General features: G+C 42.3%; 1 protein-coding gene across 1 annotated transcript in view; it reads left to right on the top strand.

The window, feature by feature from the left end:
- ano8b (anoctamin 8b) overlaps nucleotides 1-17,857 on the top strand; it is a 30,265-nt gene that overhangs the window by 8,910 nt on the left and 3,498 nt on the right. Inside the window, exons 2-14 of the mRNA XM_029255044.1 lie at nucleotides 3,646-3,756; nucleotides 4,245-4,377; nucleotides 9,645-9,783; nucleotides 11,067-11,163; nucleotides 11,634-11,750; nucleotides 12,193-12,320; nucleotides 12,400-12,561; nucleotides 12,911-13,063; nucleotides 14,651-14,777; nucleotides 14,950-15,005; nucleotides 15,199-15,273; nucleotides 16,575-17,318; nucleotides 17,633-17,824. Coding sequence (XP_029110877.1) covers nucleotides 3,646-3,756; nucleotides 4,245-4,377; nucleotides 9,645-9,783; nucleotides 11,067-11,163; nucleotides 11,634-11,750; nucleotides 12,193-12,320; nucleotides 12,400-12,561; nucleotides 12,911-13,063; nucleotides 14,651-14,777; nucleotides 14,950-15,005; nucleotides 15,199-15,273; nucleotides 16,575-17,318; nucleotides 17,633-17,824 — 2,234 coding nt within the window. The remainder of the gene's footprint in view (nucleotides 1-3,645; nucleotides 3,757-4,244; nucleotides 4,378-9,644; nucleotides 9,784-11,066; nucleotides 11,164-11,633; nucleotides 11,751-12,192; nucleotides 12,321-12,399; nucleotides 12,562-12,910; nucleotides 13,064-14,650; nucleotides 14,778-14,949; nucleotides 15,006-15,198; nucleotides 15,274-16,574; nucleotides 17,319-17,632; nucleotides 17,825-17,857) is intronic.

The raw sequence follows: 17,857 nt of genomic DNA, 5'->3' as shown, positions 1-17,857 counted from the left end.
GTACATTGTGAAGGTTTTGGCGGGGGGAGGCTGCTGCGACAAACAATAATGAGGGTCTGTGTTCGAGAGGCATAAAGAGAGCAAGCGAGGAAGAGGGAAATAGGGAGAGAGCAAGAGGGTGGGCCTTGGTTTGGAAATGTCTGGGCGTGTTGTGTGTGGGCTGCAAAGAGGGAATGCAGCCATTTCGTTTGGTGTATTTTCTTTTTTCACACATACGGGATGCGATGGAGCAGCCTTTGAGAGGGTCAGTGTCCTCGGGCTGGCATGAATAATTAATGCTAGGTGTGTGGCGTAGGTTTGCGCGTATGACATGTCACTGCCATTCTTCAGCTGGGACAAAATTATGGGGTTTTACATGTGAGACTCGTTTCCTTCTCCAGGCTGCAAAACGGGGAAAGCATTTCAGATTGTATCGGTTTAGAACCTGGCCCAGATACACAGTTTCCTAACAGTACAAATGGTCTTGTTTTATACATGTGTACATGCTGGAGACGCGTGTCTTTATTCCCTTATCTATTCATGTCTTTCAGTCTGACGCACTAGTAGGCATTGCCCATCTTCTTCTTGCTTGAGAAGGTTGCTCAAAGTGTTCATTGCATGAAACTTTTCAAGGGCGTGGAATGTTGCATGGTACACACTTGGGTTCTGGAATAATACCTAATTGTATTCAAAGTGGGGTCTAGAAGATCTTCCCACTGTGGTCTGTCTGTATTCATTATTTTGTGTTAGTTAGAAAGGACCAGTTATACGGAGGTCTGTTTGTTGATCATGTAACTGGTCATATAAAATAGATGCAAGATTTTAAAAATGATTTTTTGAGCAGTGTTTTTTGCAAGGTGTGCTTTGCTTTTTCTCAATTGTGTTTTTAATGATTGCCATCAAGCTATTTATACATTTTTAATTCCTGGCTGAACAGTTGGTTCAAGAACACTGTGTAAAGCCTAAAAGACTGGACGCTGCTTTGTTTAATGCCCAGGGTGACAGGGCTTCGTGGATGTTGTGCGTTGGATGCCTCTCAGCAGAAGACAGAACACGTCGCCAGACGGGGCTGGAGCACGTACCACGGTTATCGAAATACGAGCTCGCTCTGCATCCTGGGGCAATCCCAGCTAGTCATGCGATCTTTTGTCACGTTTGCTTTCGCAGCATAGTGGCATAATAGAGTGGCACTCCACTTTCAACACCTTCCGAAGCTTCACTTGCCTTATGCGAACCATTTGCTAAAAACTATCGGTGCCCTTTATCGACAAGGGGATCTTTCACGGTGCCCACCTGTCGTATTGCCACACATTGTTTAACCACGTCAAGCATTGTTTGGCAGCAGAGAAACAGATGTCAAGGCAGAGTGTGTAAATGGCTTGAACTGCTCACAGACTCGCTGTCAGTAAACATACCCTCATGGACTTAAGGGGAGCCACCTTGTAGTGTCCCGTAGGAACAGCCTTAACTGTAGTGTTTCATACATTATGTGTCTCAGTGCTTTTTCACTGTTAAATTCAGGACTTACGCTGCTCCAGGATTTACTTCACCAAAATAAGTATTTTTGATAACTGGGATGCGTAGAGAATGATAGTGGCTTTTTGAAAGCACTTTTACTGTGCAGAATGCAATGCTTTGGTGGTACAATGGCACATCGAGTAGTGCTGCTGTCTCACAGCGCTGGGGTGGTGTGAGAGGATCTGGGTTCCCTGCTCAGTCTGTGTGGAGTTTGCATGTTCCCTGGGTGCTCTGGTTTTCTCCCACAGTCCAAAGACATGCTGTTCAGGTTCACCCATAGTGTGTGAGTGACACAGACAGTGTGTGTGTTCCACTGATGTATGGATGAGTGACCCAGTGTGAGTAGTGTATCTAGCAGAGTAAGTCACCTTGGTAAATAAGGTGTGTGAGCTGATAACACTACATAGAGTTCATTGGAAGTTGCTTTGGAGAAAAGTGTCTGCTAAATAAATAAATGTAATGTAAATGCTGATTTGGATCTGGAGCTATTTGTAGTCAGCAAAACTAGGAAACAGGAGTCATGTGGAAATGTGAGTGTTGGTAAACAGATCCAAGACTGCAGAAGGAAGGCTATAAGCTACAAAGCAGATAGGGTTAGGAACATGTCCCACACATGTATGTACAAGGACATCATTAACACTTGTGGGGGTTTCTCATCCAAATAACTGTAGAATGCAAAATAATTAATTTGTTTAGTAAGTTTGTGTGGGGTCACCTGGTAACATAGACTGTAGAGCTACTGCCTTTGGACCCCCAGGTTCAATTACCACCTCCAGCTGTAGTACCCTTGAGCAAGGTACTTACACTAACTTGCTCCAGTCAAGATTACATAGCTGTATAAATGGGTGAATAACTGTAAGTACTTTGACATTATAAGTGGCTTTGGAGAAAAGCATCAGCAAAGCGTGTGTCTTTGGACACTGTTCGGAATGTCATTTGGCCTATGCAGACTATAGGCAATGATGCTGTGACATGAGGAGTTAGCTGCCAGTTTGTGCAAACCAGAATCCACTGCAGTCACACAAATGTACATGTGCATTGTAAACATGGGCACATTAATCCAATTAATCAAACAACCAGGAGAATGCTGTGCAGCACTGTGAAAAATGAGAAGCATTACTCACACACACACACACACACACACACACACACACATTGTGTGAAGCCGCTTGTCCCACGCAGGGTTGCGGCGAACCGAGGCCTAACCCAGCAACACAGGGCTCAAGGCTGGAGGGGAGGGGACACACCCAGGACGGGACGCCAGTCCATCACAAGGTACCCCAAGTAGGGCTCAAACTCCAGACCCACCAGAGAGCAGGCACAGGCCAAACTTGCTGCACCACCGCACCCCCTTAAAAGCATCACTAAATTTTACAATTTAACCTGTATTGTGTGTATGCACTTCTATTACTGTCATAGCAAACACAGGAATCCAGCCAACGGATTCAATTGCAGGTGCTTCTGTATTCAAAGGGACAGGAAAGGGTCAGTCGATTTGTAAATGTCGTTCCGAGGGATAGGCAGAGGAAGAAACCAGGAGGACTGAAGCAGAAGGTCAAGGAGCCAAACAGGAGAAGCACAAGGGCTAGGGAAGGTCCACGAAATTACCATTGAGCGCTGCAGTTTGCTCAGACGAGGTTCCGCAGTCAGGAGCCTCTGGGCTGCGTCTTTACCCCTTGCCTCCTGATTAGCTGCAGGTGCGGTCAATTGAGCAGGCAGTCGGGGGGCATAACAATTACATATTGAGTTAATGTACACACACACATGCACGCACGCACACACACTCAAGTACAGACTGGGAAATGAACAGTGACATTATCAAAGAGCTGCACTACTTAGCGCTGCACTTTATTTGCAATGGATATAATGTATTTTCTTGGTATATATATATCACATTGGCTGATGAACAAAATTGCAAACCAACGGCAAGTGTGCATGTCAGTGTATGTCAGTGTGACCTCCACATGTAGGGGTTAAATGCAGTCCCTCCTCTCCTGTTACGAAGGAAAGGTGGGTGACATTTATAGTTGGCATTTGGATCATGTTGGATGAGCTGCAGTGAGCGACACCATCCAAGTGTCTGAGCTCTTTGTCTCTGCACTGTGCTATAATGATCTCTCTCTCGCTCTCTCAACATGTCCCTCTTAGACAAACTGTTTGGAAAGCGGCTTCTGCAGGCTGGACGGCACATCATGTCTCACAAGTCTTGGATGAAGACAGTCCCGACAGAAAACTGTGACGTCCTCATGACTTTTCCAGGTGCAGCAAAACAGAGAGTGTCAACAATCATCTTGGGCCATTTTTTGATCACTGTAGCTCCATATCACTCTCAGGTCCTGTCATCAGGCCTCCGGAGAAATTCTTTCCATCTCCACAGCCAGCAGCTTGATATTATTGAAATATTAACCCTTTATGTTGCTTCTGTCCATTACAACCTTAGTCTTAAGCAAACTTTAGCTGTTCACTCTAATGTATTTATAATGCATTAATGCATCAATTTTAATCATGTTTAAATAACTTCTTATCAACGGTTGGACAGAAGAAACCATTCAAAATGGATTCATTTGCCTTTTTTTGTAACTTTGTTTCTAAATTATGCCATAGCATTTTGGTTTTTCAAATAACCAATCACTGTGCACATTTAAATAAAATGTTTCTGCAGTGCTTGCTGACTGAAAGCTAAAGCATTTGTGTTATTTACATTTGCATTTATTCATGTCCCCTTCTTCTGCTTGTTCATCCTTTAGACTCCACAGATGACCATACGTTACTATGGTTACTGAATCACATCCGGTTGGGTATTCCAGAACTTATCATCCAGATACGACATCACAAACAAACACGAGTCTACGCCTTCTTTGTGACTGCAACGTACGAGAAGTGAGTGGGATCATATTACCTCGGTGTGGTGTATGTGGTAGTGTACTGTTTAAAGGACTTGTGCTGCAAATTCAAATGACAATGTTGTAACTGTCAGAACATTGTGAAATTAATTGCTGGATTCAAATTAATTGTAAATAACCATATGCATAACACATTTTAGATAATGTCACATAGTGTGCCTATAGTGTGTTCAGTGCAGTGGGGTTTCAAAGTGGGATACAAGATGCATGACATGATAGATGGCAGATTATCCCACTCCACATTTAATCACTTTAACTGCATTAAAATACTTAATGTCAGGGTTAAATTACAGTAAGCTATCTGGTTTCCAGGTTATACTGCAAGGAACTCTCATGTTACTCTTCCAGCAATGCTTGAAGCATATTCTAAACCATAACATAAAACAGTACTGTGATTACTTCTGGTAATTTCAGTTACGTGAAAATTGTTGCCTTCATTACAACGGTGGAAAATTTGCAACTAAAGATTCTAAATTCCTGTAATATCAAAAATGTACAGTAATTACAGTTTTTTTAAATATTGCAGAGGATCTCCTGCTGAATAGTACATGCAAAGACTTTGTTAAACCCTGAGAGTCAGATGACTGATTAATCTAAAGAAATTATATCATATGTTGGCACTGGCTGTGAGTTTATGTGACACCATTTGCTGAAAGTGTGACCTTTGCTGGAGGGAGCTGCTGGGCCTCCATTATGATGACCGCCATTGCTCCCCTGTGCTGGTACGTTCAAAGTAAAATCCAGATCAGGTTAATCCACTGAAAGCTAGAAGTTTTTCACACCAGTAAATGTACCTGCACTGGAAGTAGCTTCCTCTTTCTACCTGATGCTTCAAGGTCTTATTAACCTGAGTCGTTGGGTTCAAGTGGCATCATGAACAACTTGCTATTGTATTAACAGAAGTCTGAGAAAGAGTTACTGCAGGCAACTGAAAAAAGGTTCTCATCATGTTTTATTAATTTGTCCTTCACAGAATTACTTTTTCATTAGAGTTATTTGCTTCATTTTGTGGATTTGTTGCAAGGAACATATATTGGGAGCAAATGATTTCAGGTTGATACATATTCCTTACAATCACGTTGCAATATGGACATACGGCCGATGCAGGCACTCGATGGTTTTCTTGGCCATTCTTTCTAGATACAGACAAGTTATTCTGTAAAATGCTAGAGCAGCTTAATGTTTCCATTGCCAAGTTACATTCATGTAGCTGACTCTTCTCTCCAAAGCAGCTTATAATGCTGAGCTACTTACATGTTGATTTAGTTGCACCAGGGCTGTGGACTGGGGAGGATGGGAGGACCCAGTGCTGTAATACAGTGTAAAGACAGACAGAAATTTGCTATGTATTGGTGCCACCATGGCTGTCAGTGACTCAGTGGCTTCTCTTCCATCATGGGTACATTGAGAAGTTAAAACTATGACCCTGTTTCATTGACATTACATCTTATAAATTCCAACTCATAATTTTCTCTGCTAAACATGAAAATGTATTAATATTAGTCACCAGTGGCATTTCTAGATTGCTTTTTTTTTAAAATGAAAATTTTAAAGTGGATGAACAGATACTGATGGTGGAAAGTTTTTTGAAAACTGCATATAGTCTTACTTCAGAATACTTTGACTGGTTAAATAGTATGTAATGTTGCATGTAAGTAGTGAACAATTGAGATATCCTCCTCACTTTTAACAACCACTTGTTAGAGTCCCGGCTGGGAGGAGTGTGACCCAGAAAAATTAGGGCATAAGGCAGGGAATATCATGGATGGGCACCATTCCATTTCATGGTAGTCACACACACTATGAGCGACATAAAGTGACTAGCTCACCTAAACCACATGTCTTTGGGCAGAAACTAGAGCAACTAGAGGAAATCCACATGCAGCGAACATGCAAACTCCACAGCCTGAACGGGGATCAAAACCACCTCCAAATGCACAACTCTGTGAGGCACCAGTCTTATCCACTGCACCAGTATACTGCCCATGCAAATATATGTGATTTGAAATATAATTAAACTGTTACGACCTTTGTATTTTAACTCCTTGTTTTTTCCCATTTGGCTATCTGTACTCGTTTCACTTTGGTTAGTTCACAATTCATCTATCTACAATGACACAATGAACTTACAATAAGGAAAATCTCTTCCTGCAGACTGACGGGATCTTTCATATCATGTAGCCTTCAAAGTTCACCTTATTTATTGGGGCAGGTTGTGATCATACGAGTATAATATTATCAGGCACTTTTCAAGACAGTGCTGTATCTGCAGGCTGATTTTCATTATTTATGGCTCTAAGAGTCATTTAACTTATTAAGGGAAGGGTAAAGACGGAAAACACATAGACTGTGCTAAAAGAACTTATGAGAGAGCAGTTAAAATGTGTGGCTGTTGAGTCAATGGTTGGATCATTGCCCAAGTCCAAGTCACTCAAATTCAAGTCTGAATCTTAGTGATTAAATTTAAGAAAGCTTTTAAAATGTTTCTGATTTATATACTGTCAAATAACAGACATCCTAAATTAAGCATTAATTTTTTTAGCCACAGTGCACAGTGCCATATTATTTTTCTTATAAGTGCCTTTATTTTTAAAGTCTCAATTTGAAACCCTTAACTTTTCAATGGGAGTCTGAATCTCACAACTCTGAGCCCGAGTCCAACCTCAAGTTCCAAGTTTCTGCCTCAGGTTCCACTAATAGTGGTTCAGTTTGGGCTATAGAAGTATTACAGCACTGATATAACCTTACCAATAGCACTATAGACCAAAAGGTCGCCAAAAACATTGGCCATCAAATATAACTGCACTATTTTTTGAAACGGTGACATGAGTGCTGGAAGTAGCATTTAATGAATGTTAAATTTAAATGGTGTTGTTTGTCCTATAATGTGCTCAAAAGGAAGTTGTGAAGTCTTTAAATCTGAATTACGATATTTCCACTTTTAAGTCTGAATCATTCTGATATACTCACATTGCTCAGCATGCTTTTCAGTTGACATAAGGTTTAAGACAATTCCAGAATGTCATGAAATGAGTTCTTGGCTAGTGAGAATTGAATGCTGGTGAGGATTTTCACTACTTCAGTAGGAACAGTAGAAGAAGGAAACCTTCCATATTTATCCAGGTAAAGTCAATATGAGCTATGCATGGAAATTTCCTGCTGACTAGACAGTTTTCTAGAGCCTCTGAATATTGACTTTGTGCTGCATGTTTCTCAGTCTGCAAAGATGAGTCAAGTGGTCTTTTGCTGAACGATGACAATGTGATACACTAGAGCAATTCTCAATTCTAATATTTCATTAGATAAGGCATGAAAAGTGTGTTTAGTGTACAAAAATAGCAGTACTGTTTTGTAACTTTTATTAAATATCTTCTAAATAACTTAATTTTTTTACAACTTAGCAGATAATGCATAGAATGATTTATGAAATTTCCTGCAGCGCAAGTAAAATTTAGCAGACTCATCCATTTAGGTGACAGGCCTTGCTTTTTTGGTCTGTATTAAGTTGTAGAAAGTCAATGTCTGAGAGCTGAAAATGTCTTTCACAGGGAAGGAAATAAAGAAGATTTTGAAACCTGAAGCATGTTTATCATTTACATTACATTTGCATTTTTTCATTTAGCCGACGCTTTTCTTCAAAGCGACTTACGATGTTAAGGTCACATTTATTACAAATATCATAAGCTCATCTGTATATCTTGTCATTTCAAATACAGTATGTGATGAAAGATCATTTTCCAGGAGACATACAGGAAAAGCCAGTATGCTGCCATATCAAGGGTGGAAATGGTTATATAGATTATACCTTATGACTGGTCTGTAAAGATTTACAAAACGCATTATGTTGAGTTGTCCAGACCACCTTGTTTGGTCCACACTCCTTCGTACACAAACACTCCGTCCCTTGCCCAATCTGTGTGATCAGCTTGACCTAAACAAGGTCTGGCAAGTTTGCAAAATCCAATCAATAGCTGATCTTTGTTGATGGTGGGTGCAGATCAGGACATAAAGGGTTCATGTTTATTTGAGTTGAGTGGGCCTACATTGTCACCTACAGTACTGTGCAAAAGTTTTAGGCACTTGGAAAAAAAGCTGTTAAGTGAGAATGCTTCCAAAAATAATTCTCTTAATTAATAAACTTCCTACAAGTTTAGTAACCATCCATTGTCAGCAACTGCTTGGTGCAGTGGGTTTGGCTGGGTCCCGCTCTCTGGTGGGTCTGGGGTTTGAGTCCTGCTTGGGGCGCCTTGCAATGGACTGGTGTCCCATCCTGCGTGTGTCCCCTCCCCCTCCAGCCTTATGCTCTCTGTTGCCGGCTCTGGTTTGCCGCGACCCCACTTGGGACAAGTGGTTTCAGACCGTGTGTACTTTCTTTCTTTAACGACATACAAAACCCTTACCGTAATACTATGATTTTTTGCAAAAGGAATTCTTGGAAATCCAAAATATGCTCTTTCCCATTGACACTAGTGCAGAAGACATTAAATACCTGTTTAAAGCAAATATTTTTGTGAAACATCTAAGTGCCTGAAACTTTTGCACAATACTGTAGGTATTTCACAGGCATTACTGGCTGTTTTCTCTATTCTTCCTGTGTTTTTATGCTTTAGAAAAATAATTCCAACTTCTATAATATTTCTGTATTGCTACTTCAAGAGATGATTGGGCAGATTTTGTAAGGAGCAGGATGGGGAAACACCAAAGCAGCAATGTGAGTGACCACAGCAAAATATGTGCTTCTGCTCGCAGCAAGTGAGCCCGACTCCTCTGTGGAGAACACGACCTGCCGCATTTTATTAGCTCAGCATACAGCTGCACGTCAGCAGCCCCCAGGGTGGCTGAGGACAAGTTTGCATTTCAGTGGAGCAGATGGTGGCCCTGCTCTTGTTGAGGCTGTGGGCTGCAGCAGCGGTTGGTGTGCCTCTACTCCACATAGTATAGATGGGTAAAAGGAATACATCAAATGGACGGAGTAGAGGCATTTTAAAATATCTTCAGATGGTTTTCATTGTTAAAAACCACGTAAACTGCAGAATTGCAGTCTTGTCGGGGAAGCAGCCAAGCTCTGTATGCAAGCACTTTGCCGTAAATAGCTTTTTCAAGATAAGATCCCTTCGTAAAGTTTATCACAGAGTGGCACATTCTGTAGTGCCTTTCTCGTGCTGTGCCACATCTGATAGATAGCACGTCTTCTTTTGGTGTCACGGTTGTGCTGTTATATAAGGTATGTTTTCTTAATTTCAGCTTGTTGCGCGGCGCGGAGGAAATGGGCTTACGCAAAGCTGTGAAACCAGAGTTTGGCGGTGGCACTCGCAGCTTCTCCTGTGAGGAGGACTACATCTATGAGAACATCGAGAGTGAACTGTGCTTCTTCACATCGCAGGTCAGCTGATATCTCAGCCCCTACTTTCTCCAAGGGTTGTACTCATCACACACTTGTGCAGTACTGTCGGTACAGAGCTAATCTGTGCAAATTCTGCAACGACGAGGAAAAAACATGCAAAATGAGCTGTCAAATATATATATATAGTAACACTCATCATAGTGACTTCAGATCATGGACCGCAGAACAGCAGAGCATCTGCAGCCAAGTTGCATGTAGAGCTTATCGTGTGGTTTAACATCATGACCACACCATGTGAACCAAAATGATCAAGAGGGAACTGATAGCACTGGGTGCTATAACAGTATTGCCATGTGTGCACATTTCATAAACACCTAGAAATGTGATGGTGAAAACAAAGCAGAAAACAATGGAATTCTGAAATGTAAAAATATGGTGGACTTTCTCTTAACTACTTATTCAGAATGTTCTCCACTAGTAGATTTTTGCATATGGGATATATGGTTTAATCAGGAGAAGGTTTTGGTAACATCCCAATATCCTAATGGTGTGGTGTGCATTTTCTAATGTCCATAGTTTATAGACAAATTGATACTAATATGGGCAGTTGGCACGATTCCAAAATTTTGATGAAAAACATCATGGACAAAATCCCATCCCCTTGAATTTTACAGAAATTCATTTATCAATATATATAGTACGTTTCACCATATTGCCTGTAAAGTATTTTGTATCACCTCATATTTCATTAGATACATTACAAATTATTTTGCTTTTAATCTTGTCAATTAGATATGAAATGCTGTTCCTTTAAAATTCATTTTTTGGACTTATTGTGTAGAAAATCTTAGATTTTCATTTTGATATACTTATTAATTTCCATCTATATCTACATGTAATCTTTCTACATGTCATGTATTATGATCAAATGACTTGAGGAGCAATATTATGCGGCATGCTGGAATTTAGCAAAGATTATGAGCAGAAGCGAAACCCACACATACACACACAGTCTGAAACCGCTTTCCAAGTAGGAGTCGCAGCAAACTGGAGCCTAGCCCAGCAACGCAGGGCGTAGGGCCGAGGGGACACATGCCAGACAGGACGCCAGTCTGCCACAGGGCACCCCAAGCGGGGCTCAAACCACAGACCTGCCACACAGCAGGACCTGGCCAAACCTGCTGCGCCATCGCACCCCCCCAGAAGTAGAACACCTTTGTAAAAACAGTCGGTGTATTTGAAAATTTCAATATCTCGCAGCAGAAAAGTGTAATCAGTTTTCCTTTCTCTCTTTCCTCGTGGGTGGTCTTGCTACTTTGTAGGAGCGTCAGAGCATCATTAAGTATTGGCTGGACAATTTGAGAGCCAAGCAGGGAGAGACGCTTCATAACATCAACTTCCTTGAGGGACAGCCAATCAGTAAGCATGTTTTTCTTTGACATTACTATTTTAACAACCAAAAACAAAAAAAAAAAAAAAAAATGCTTTTCACAGCTTACTTGATGAACTTCCTCCTATATGTCTATGAATCATTGTCCCCATCTGGATGACAAGAATGATGGATGTACTGATCCACCAAATGGGGTTGGTAATTTTGGCTCTGTATGTTATATATAATATTGTCCCAGTTTTCAAAGTTTTACAAAAGTTATGTGAATACATTAAATCAATGTAACGCTGTATTTTTCTTTTTTAAATCTGTGTCTGGTTGGAGCAAGAGCAAAGTACTGTTTTTAGCTGTGGGCTGTTGTGCTGATTAAAGAAATTCATCTTATTCTTGGTCTGAGTTTAATGCATTACATTAAGGTTTTAATTAATTTTGAAGTGGTAAATTACAGAGCCTAACTGTGTGGGGTGTTACTGAACTTACTTCTGCATCTCTGTCTCAGTTCCTGAGCTGAAGGCCAGGGGAGTAATTCAGCAGGTCTTCCCTCTCCATGAACAGAGGATCCTCAGTCAACTGATGAAGTCCTGGGTTCAGGCTGTGTGTGAGAAACAGCCCCTTGGTGAGAGCCCATTCATACACATTCATATCTGGGTTCATACAGGCAGCCAAATACAAAGGCGGTTAATGTCTTTCTATGTCATCCTGTCCTACTGACACTTCAGATCCACAAACAGATGTAATGTGCACCCATCACCCATTGTACTTGAGAAAATAACAGTAACCACTTCTGGAGGTACATTCTTCCTTACACCCATCATTTTCAATGAGTCATTTGTTCTCACAAATGGCTCTGCATCTGCTCCTGCATACTTAAGCATCCAGTAAAATGCTTAAGAATGTGTAAGGTGCAATACAAAAATTGCCTGAGATTTAAAAATCCAATCAATTCTAATTTTTTTCTATTGCAGGGATACATTAGTACCATAATGTGTCTTTCAGGAGTTGAACTCTAGGATAATGAGTCACGTCTGTTTTTCTCTCTGTCCCTCTGCTGCTGCCAGATGACATCTGTGACTACTTTGGCGTGAAGATCGCGATGTACTTCGCATGGCTGGGCTTCTACACCACCTCCATGCTGTATCCTGCTGTAATCGGCTTTGTGCTGTGGATGCTCACTGAGTCTGACCAGGTAGGAGGCCTGCGGTGACACACCCCTCCGTGGGGCTTTTTCCTACTGCAGGGGTCTGACTGCATTGTATGTTTTCCAGACAAGCCGGGACATCTGCTGTGTGGTGTTTGCCCTCTTCAACGTAGTCTGGGCCACCTTATTCCTGGAGAGGTGGAAACGCAGGGGGGCTGAGCTGGCCTACAAGTGGGGGACACTAGATACCCCTGCAGAGTCGCTAGAAGAGCCCCGACCACAGTTTAGGGTGAGTTTCAGCAGTTTTTAAGGGCAAAGGCAGACTCCAAGATTCGCTAGGACAGTGGTATCAAGAAAAAATACTGGACACACAGTGCTTGGATGTATGCCAGGGTAAATTTGTGGCTCGGATTTTAAAAATATCAACATGCACATACATACGCACTCTGTGTAGGAATGCGAAGGACATCAGACTATCACATACTGGTAGACAGTCAAAAGGCTACGATATTCACAGACAGCTTGCTAGCATTTTCTATGGTTAATGTGCAGAATTTGGCTTTGATTTTGGCTTTCTCTAAGGGATGTGTGTGTATCCAGGCAGTATGTCTGAGCTGCTTTGTCCATCTCCATGCCAGGGCGTGAAGCGCTGCAGCCCAGTCACGGGCTGTGAAGAGTTCTACTACCCTCCATGGAAGAGGAGGGTGTTCCGCTGGCTTGTCAGCCTGCCCATCTGCATTCTATGCCTTTCTTTTGTCTTCCTGGCCATGCTCATCTGCTTCGAGCTGCAGGTCAGTTGACAGTCTGTCTAGTCTGTCTGTAAGCCTGCGTGCCTTCCAGAAATCTATATTTCTGTGAATATCACCTCAACTTACAGCCTAGGAAAGGGAGTGTGCTGTCCTGTTCATCCCTTATTAAGTCACCAAAAACACTTTGAGCAGTCATTCACGGGCAATATCACAGCACAGCAGGTAGAGTAGGCATTAGGAACTGGGAAGTTACTAAAAGTATGCAGGTTAATAACTCCAGGGTAGGTATTGTTTGCATAAGCAGATGTTTGAGCAAGGTGGGACGTTACCGCAAGTGCTTAAGTAAATGTCAGGGGTGTAGTGCATAAAAATGTAGGCTGTGTAAATTTTACTTCCATAATGTCATGCATTAATTGTACAGTCATGACCACTGGAATTGTGTTTTTGCTCACCTTCTTTCAGATTACTCACAGATAATTACTCAGTTTCAGTATCATACCCTCAGAGTAGAATACACACCAACATAGGGGTGAACTCAGGCGCATACCTCCTATGATGTGTATCCCATAAGACAGACACTTCTTTTTGGGCTGCAGGCTTCACTGGGCAGCAATTTACTCAGGCTGGAGGAGCGTGCTGTTTGCCCTCTCAGTGCACAGCCCTTTGAGCCCTGCATGTCCCTGTGAGCTATCGGAGAGAGAATCCCAACCATGTCACACACCCAGGGAAACTCAGACCACTTTGTGTTCCCTGGGCCTCCTCACAACAGATGGCTAACACGACATTGCACGGACTCCTCCAGGATCGCTGCTGTTGAGTGCCAGAAATTTCACAAGATGCCACTGGGGATGCTGATAAAATTTGTTGATCTAACCACATTTAAGCAGATATAGTCTAAGGGCAGAATCCAGATCTGTATTTAAGCACGCTTAAGTCAGTTTCCTGCAAATTTTGGGGTTCCACTAGTTTATTCCTAGACTTCAGACTTGGGTGAAAAGGGAAGTTCCCTTTTTCATTTCAGGGCTCTTTATAATACTGACCTAGACATCCGTTGCTTATACAAAGGGATATTCTTTAATAAGGTTGAGAAACCCACTGCTCATCACAGAAAGCCAGTGAATGTCAAAACCCATCTTATTAAGAATTAAATACCTTACATTATTTCATGACATTTAAGTAGACTTCATTCATTCATTTATTTTTTTATTTATTTTATTTTATTTGCTAGTAGATAACACCATCTGAATGAACTGAGCAAAAGCTTAATTGTTTCTACACAATTTTTTTACTAGGCATATCTGTAATAATGAGGAAAGGTGATTGATGAACATACATCAAACCGTTAGTATTAGGGCTGCGACGTTGCATTATCTTGCATTATTTGGTGCATATCCTCTCATGGCGTTAGGCTAATGGTCATAGGTTTGGCTCCAGATAAGACTGACACTTTTGAAAAAGGCCAAGACATTGTTAACTTTGCAAGTGACACTTTCTCTATCACAAGCCTGGATTCTACCCCGAAGCTTTACACAAGGATGTGTCTAGAGTTTATATACAGCAATATGTCAAAGTGTCATCATGAGAAACATCAGAACTTTAGAGAGCATGCTGTCACTTGTTGGTATGTAGGAGTTTGTGATGGGGATCAAAGAGCTGCCCCGCGTGGCCCGCTTCATCCCCAAGATCATGCTGGCCATCACTGTGACTGCTTGCGACGAAGTGTACAGGAAGATCGCCTGCTGGCTCAACGACATGGGTGAGCTGTGCACTGCTACAGCAGTGAGTGTCTTTGGCTTCAAGAGATCCAGGAGGTGTGAGGGAGTAGTGGAAACGTTGCCACTGGCCATAAGAGGTTGTGCTTAGAAAGCATATGCAGTACCATGCCAGTGGTTTATTTATAGCAACATTTCTCTTGTGTTTTTCTACAGAAAACTACAGACTCCAGAGTGCCTATGAGAAAAATCTCATCATTAAAATGGTTCTTGTAAGTTTTTTATTCTTCCTTAACTGCTGAGATTTTCTTCAGTTTTTTTTTTTTTTGCAATTTGAGATTTTGGTCACTTTTTGTAGTTTTACTCACTGATAAGCAATTATTACAAGTACTATAAATCACAATCCATCATGGAGAATTCAAGCGTTCAAGGGTCTGAATCTCTTGTGTTTTCTTCCTTTTGCAGTTTCAGTTTGTAAATTCTTATCTTAGCCTTTTTTACATCGGATTCTACCTCAAAGACATGGAGCGTCTTAAAGAGGTAAGCGGGGCAAGAGTTGAGCTTATGATTCTGTTAAATGAAGACCAGGAGCGCCTCAAGGCGAGGGTGCCATCGGCTCTTGAAAGCCATGTGGTCTTCATTTCTCTTAGTGAATCTTTTCCCTTCAGTTGTGTTCTTCTTCCTCCTCCTCTCTGTCCATCTGTTCATCTGCCACTTTTCTGGCCGCCAAAGTTACTGCTGGTCTTCTCACTGGCCCAGAGCTTTCTGAAGCAGATCAAGGAGAATGCGCTGCCCTACCTCTACCTCAAGGTCCAGCTTGTAATCATGAAAGTCCCTCAAGTCCTGCAGGCCAGAGACAGGTCCAAAGTACGCCTGTTGGGCAGGGCCCATGCTTGCCCCCATGTGTGATCCTGCCTGATTCATCCATCCATCCATCCATCCATCCATCCATCCATCCATCCATCCATCCATCCATCCATCCATCCATCCAACCCCCCTGTCCATCTGCCCTGCTCTGGTCAGCAGCTCTCAGTGTTCCTATAATCCTGTGTTTTGGAAATCAAAAACATTATTACTAATTTTTTTGGATAACGAGTAGGGATTAAACAGTATTTAAGCATACTTCTTCCCCTGTCCAGCATTCGAGGGAAGTGACTTCAACATACTTTTTTTCTTTGTGTCACATCATATGAGGTTATTTCCAAGACATAAGCTAAATAAATGATTGATTTAAAGAGAAGGGGACCCAGGGACTTCTTCAAAATATTTTGGAAAATAGTACTTCAACATTTCAAGTGTCAATGTGTGCTTTCTGAAAGGTTCAGAAACTGTGCTTTCTGCAAGGTTCAGTAGCACTCATAGTCTGCTGGGTGCTTGGATGATGTGATACAAACATTTACATGTGGAGATTCTCACTTTAATTTCTTGTCCACTTCAAGTAATGACAATTGGCTTTCTAGCCAGGTGTTATTTCAGGGGCTTAGAATATTAGTAGCATGTGCGTTGCGGTGGTTTTTATGGAAGTGAGGTGTTCAAACTAATATGTGTGTTTATGTTTGAAATTAATTTATTTGAATGTGTCACCCTGTTCAGCTGCTCAGCCAGAAAACCAGGTTTTAACAAAAGCTGTCAACATTAACTGATCTTGCTGCGCAACATGCTGCATGGACTTTCAGTCTGAGATTTGACTCTTGTCTTATTGAGTGTATTTCACGGAGAAACAGGACACCTCTGGGTCTATACAAAACAAACAAGCTCCAGTATCTGCGTTCACATTGCTTTTTTCATATGGGGTGGAACATGTTGCAAGCCATTGTCTCATTTGATTTCTCTCTCCACAGATGCTAGCTACTCTGCTCATCATCCGTCAGTTCCTACAGAACGTGAAGGAGGTTCTTCAGCCTTACCTATATGAGCGCCACAAGCTGGGTGACCTGACGTTTAGGGCCGTATGGAACCTCCTCCTGTCTGCGCTACTGAAGTATGGACGCCTGGCTGCAGGAAAAGCCCAGGTGTCTCCCACAGAACAAGCCATGCCAGGCCCAGGCCTGAGAGGAACACGGCCTGGAGTCGGGCAGCCAGAACGCAGAGAGAAGAAGTGTCTTAATGGTGGCTGTGGTGTACCAGAGGAGGAGGAGCAGGAGGACAGCGGGAAGCACAGTGAGGAGGAGAATGAGGAGGAGAGCCTCATCGACTGTGGGCTCAAGCTGAGGAAAGTTAGCTTTATTGAGAAGGTGGAACGTAAGCCTGGGGCTGTGCTCACTCAAACAGAGGACAACTTCTTGGAAGAAGGGAGCCCTACCATGGTGGAGAAAGGCATGGACCCCTCCTCCATATTCGAAATGTGTGATGACGATGAAGACAACGGGATTCTTGAGCCAAAGGACATCTCTGGAGAGACTTTGGCTGCGCCACTCCCAGCCAGCCCGGAGAGCACCATTTCCTTACGCCACCGGAGGAGGGGCCGCAGTCTAGAGAGGGAGGACAGCAAGACAAAGAGGGATTCCTGGATAGACCCCCCTGAAGACAATGAACCCATTACACTCACTCAGGCTGAAATTGAGAGCTGCATGCAGAAATATGAGGTGTGTGTCTTTAAGTTATTCCCAGAATCCTGTAAACTGTATAAAATAACCATGCAATCATCTGTTTTCATAATCAGTATTAACAGACATGCCACGTTTTTCATGGATTTTAAAGCAATTCCCATTTCTGTTCACATAGAATAAATAGTTTTTTATTTGGACTTGTTAGACTAAGATGGGGTGAACAGCACGTGCAACCTTATAAATTATTGTGTAACTAATCTATTATGGAAGGTGTTGATTCTGAATTCAGCACTTTGCTAAAAATCACTGGTCCAATGTAGATTGTTTCTGTTGTTGTTTCATTCCTGCAGGACACCTTCCAGGACTACCAGGAGATGTTCATCCAGTTTGGTTACGTGGTGCTCTTTTCCTCTGCCTTCCCGCTAGCCGCCATGTGTGCCCTCATCAACAACATTATCGAGATCCGCAGCGACGCCTTCAAGCTCTGCACTGGCCTTCAGAGACCCTTTGGCCAAAGGGTACAGAGCATTGGGCAGTGGCAGGTTAGACAGGACCACACTTACTTACACAGCAGT

This window comes from Scleropages formosus, chromosome 9, assembly GCF_900964775.1.
Source record: "Scleropages formosus chromosome 9, fSclFor1.1, whole genome shotgun sequence".
NCBI lineage: Eukaryota > Metazoa > Chordata > Actinopteri > Osteoglossiformes > Osteoglossidae > Scleropages > Scleropages formosus.
The sequence above is the reverse complement of the archived record's forward strand: the minus strand, read 5'-3'. Positions and strand labels throughout refer to the sequence as shown.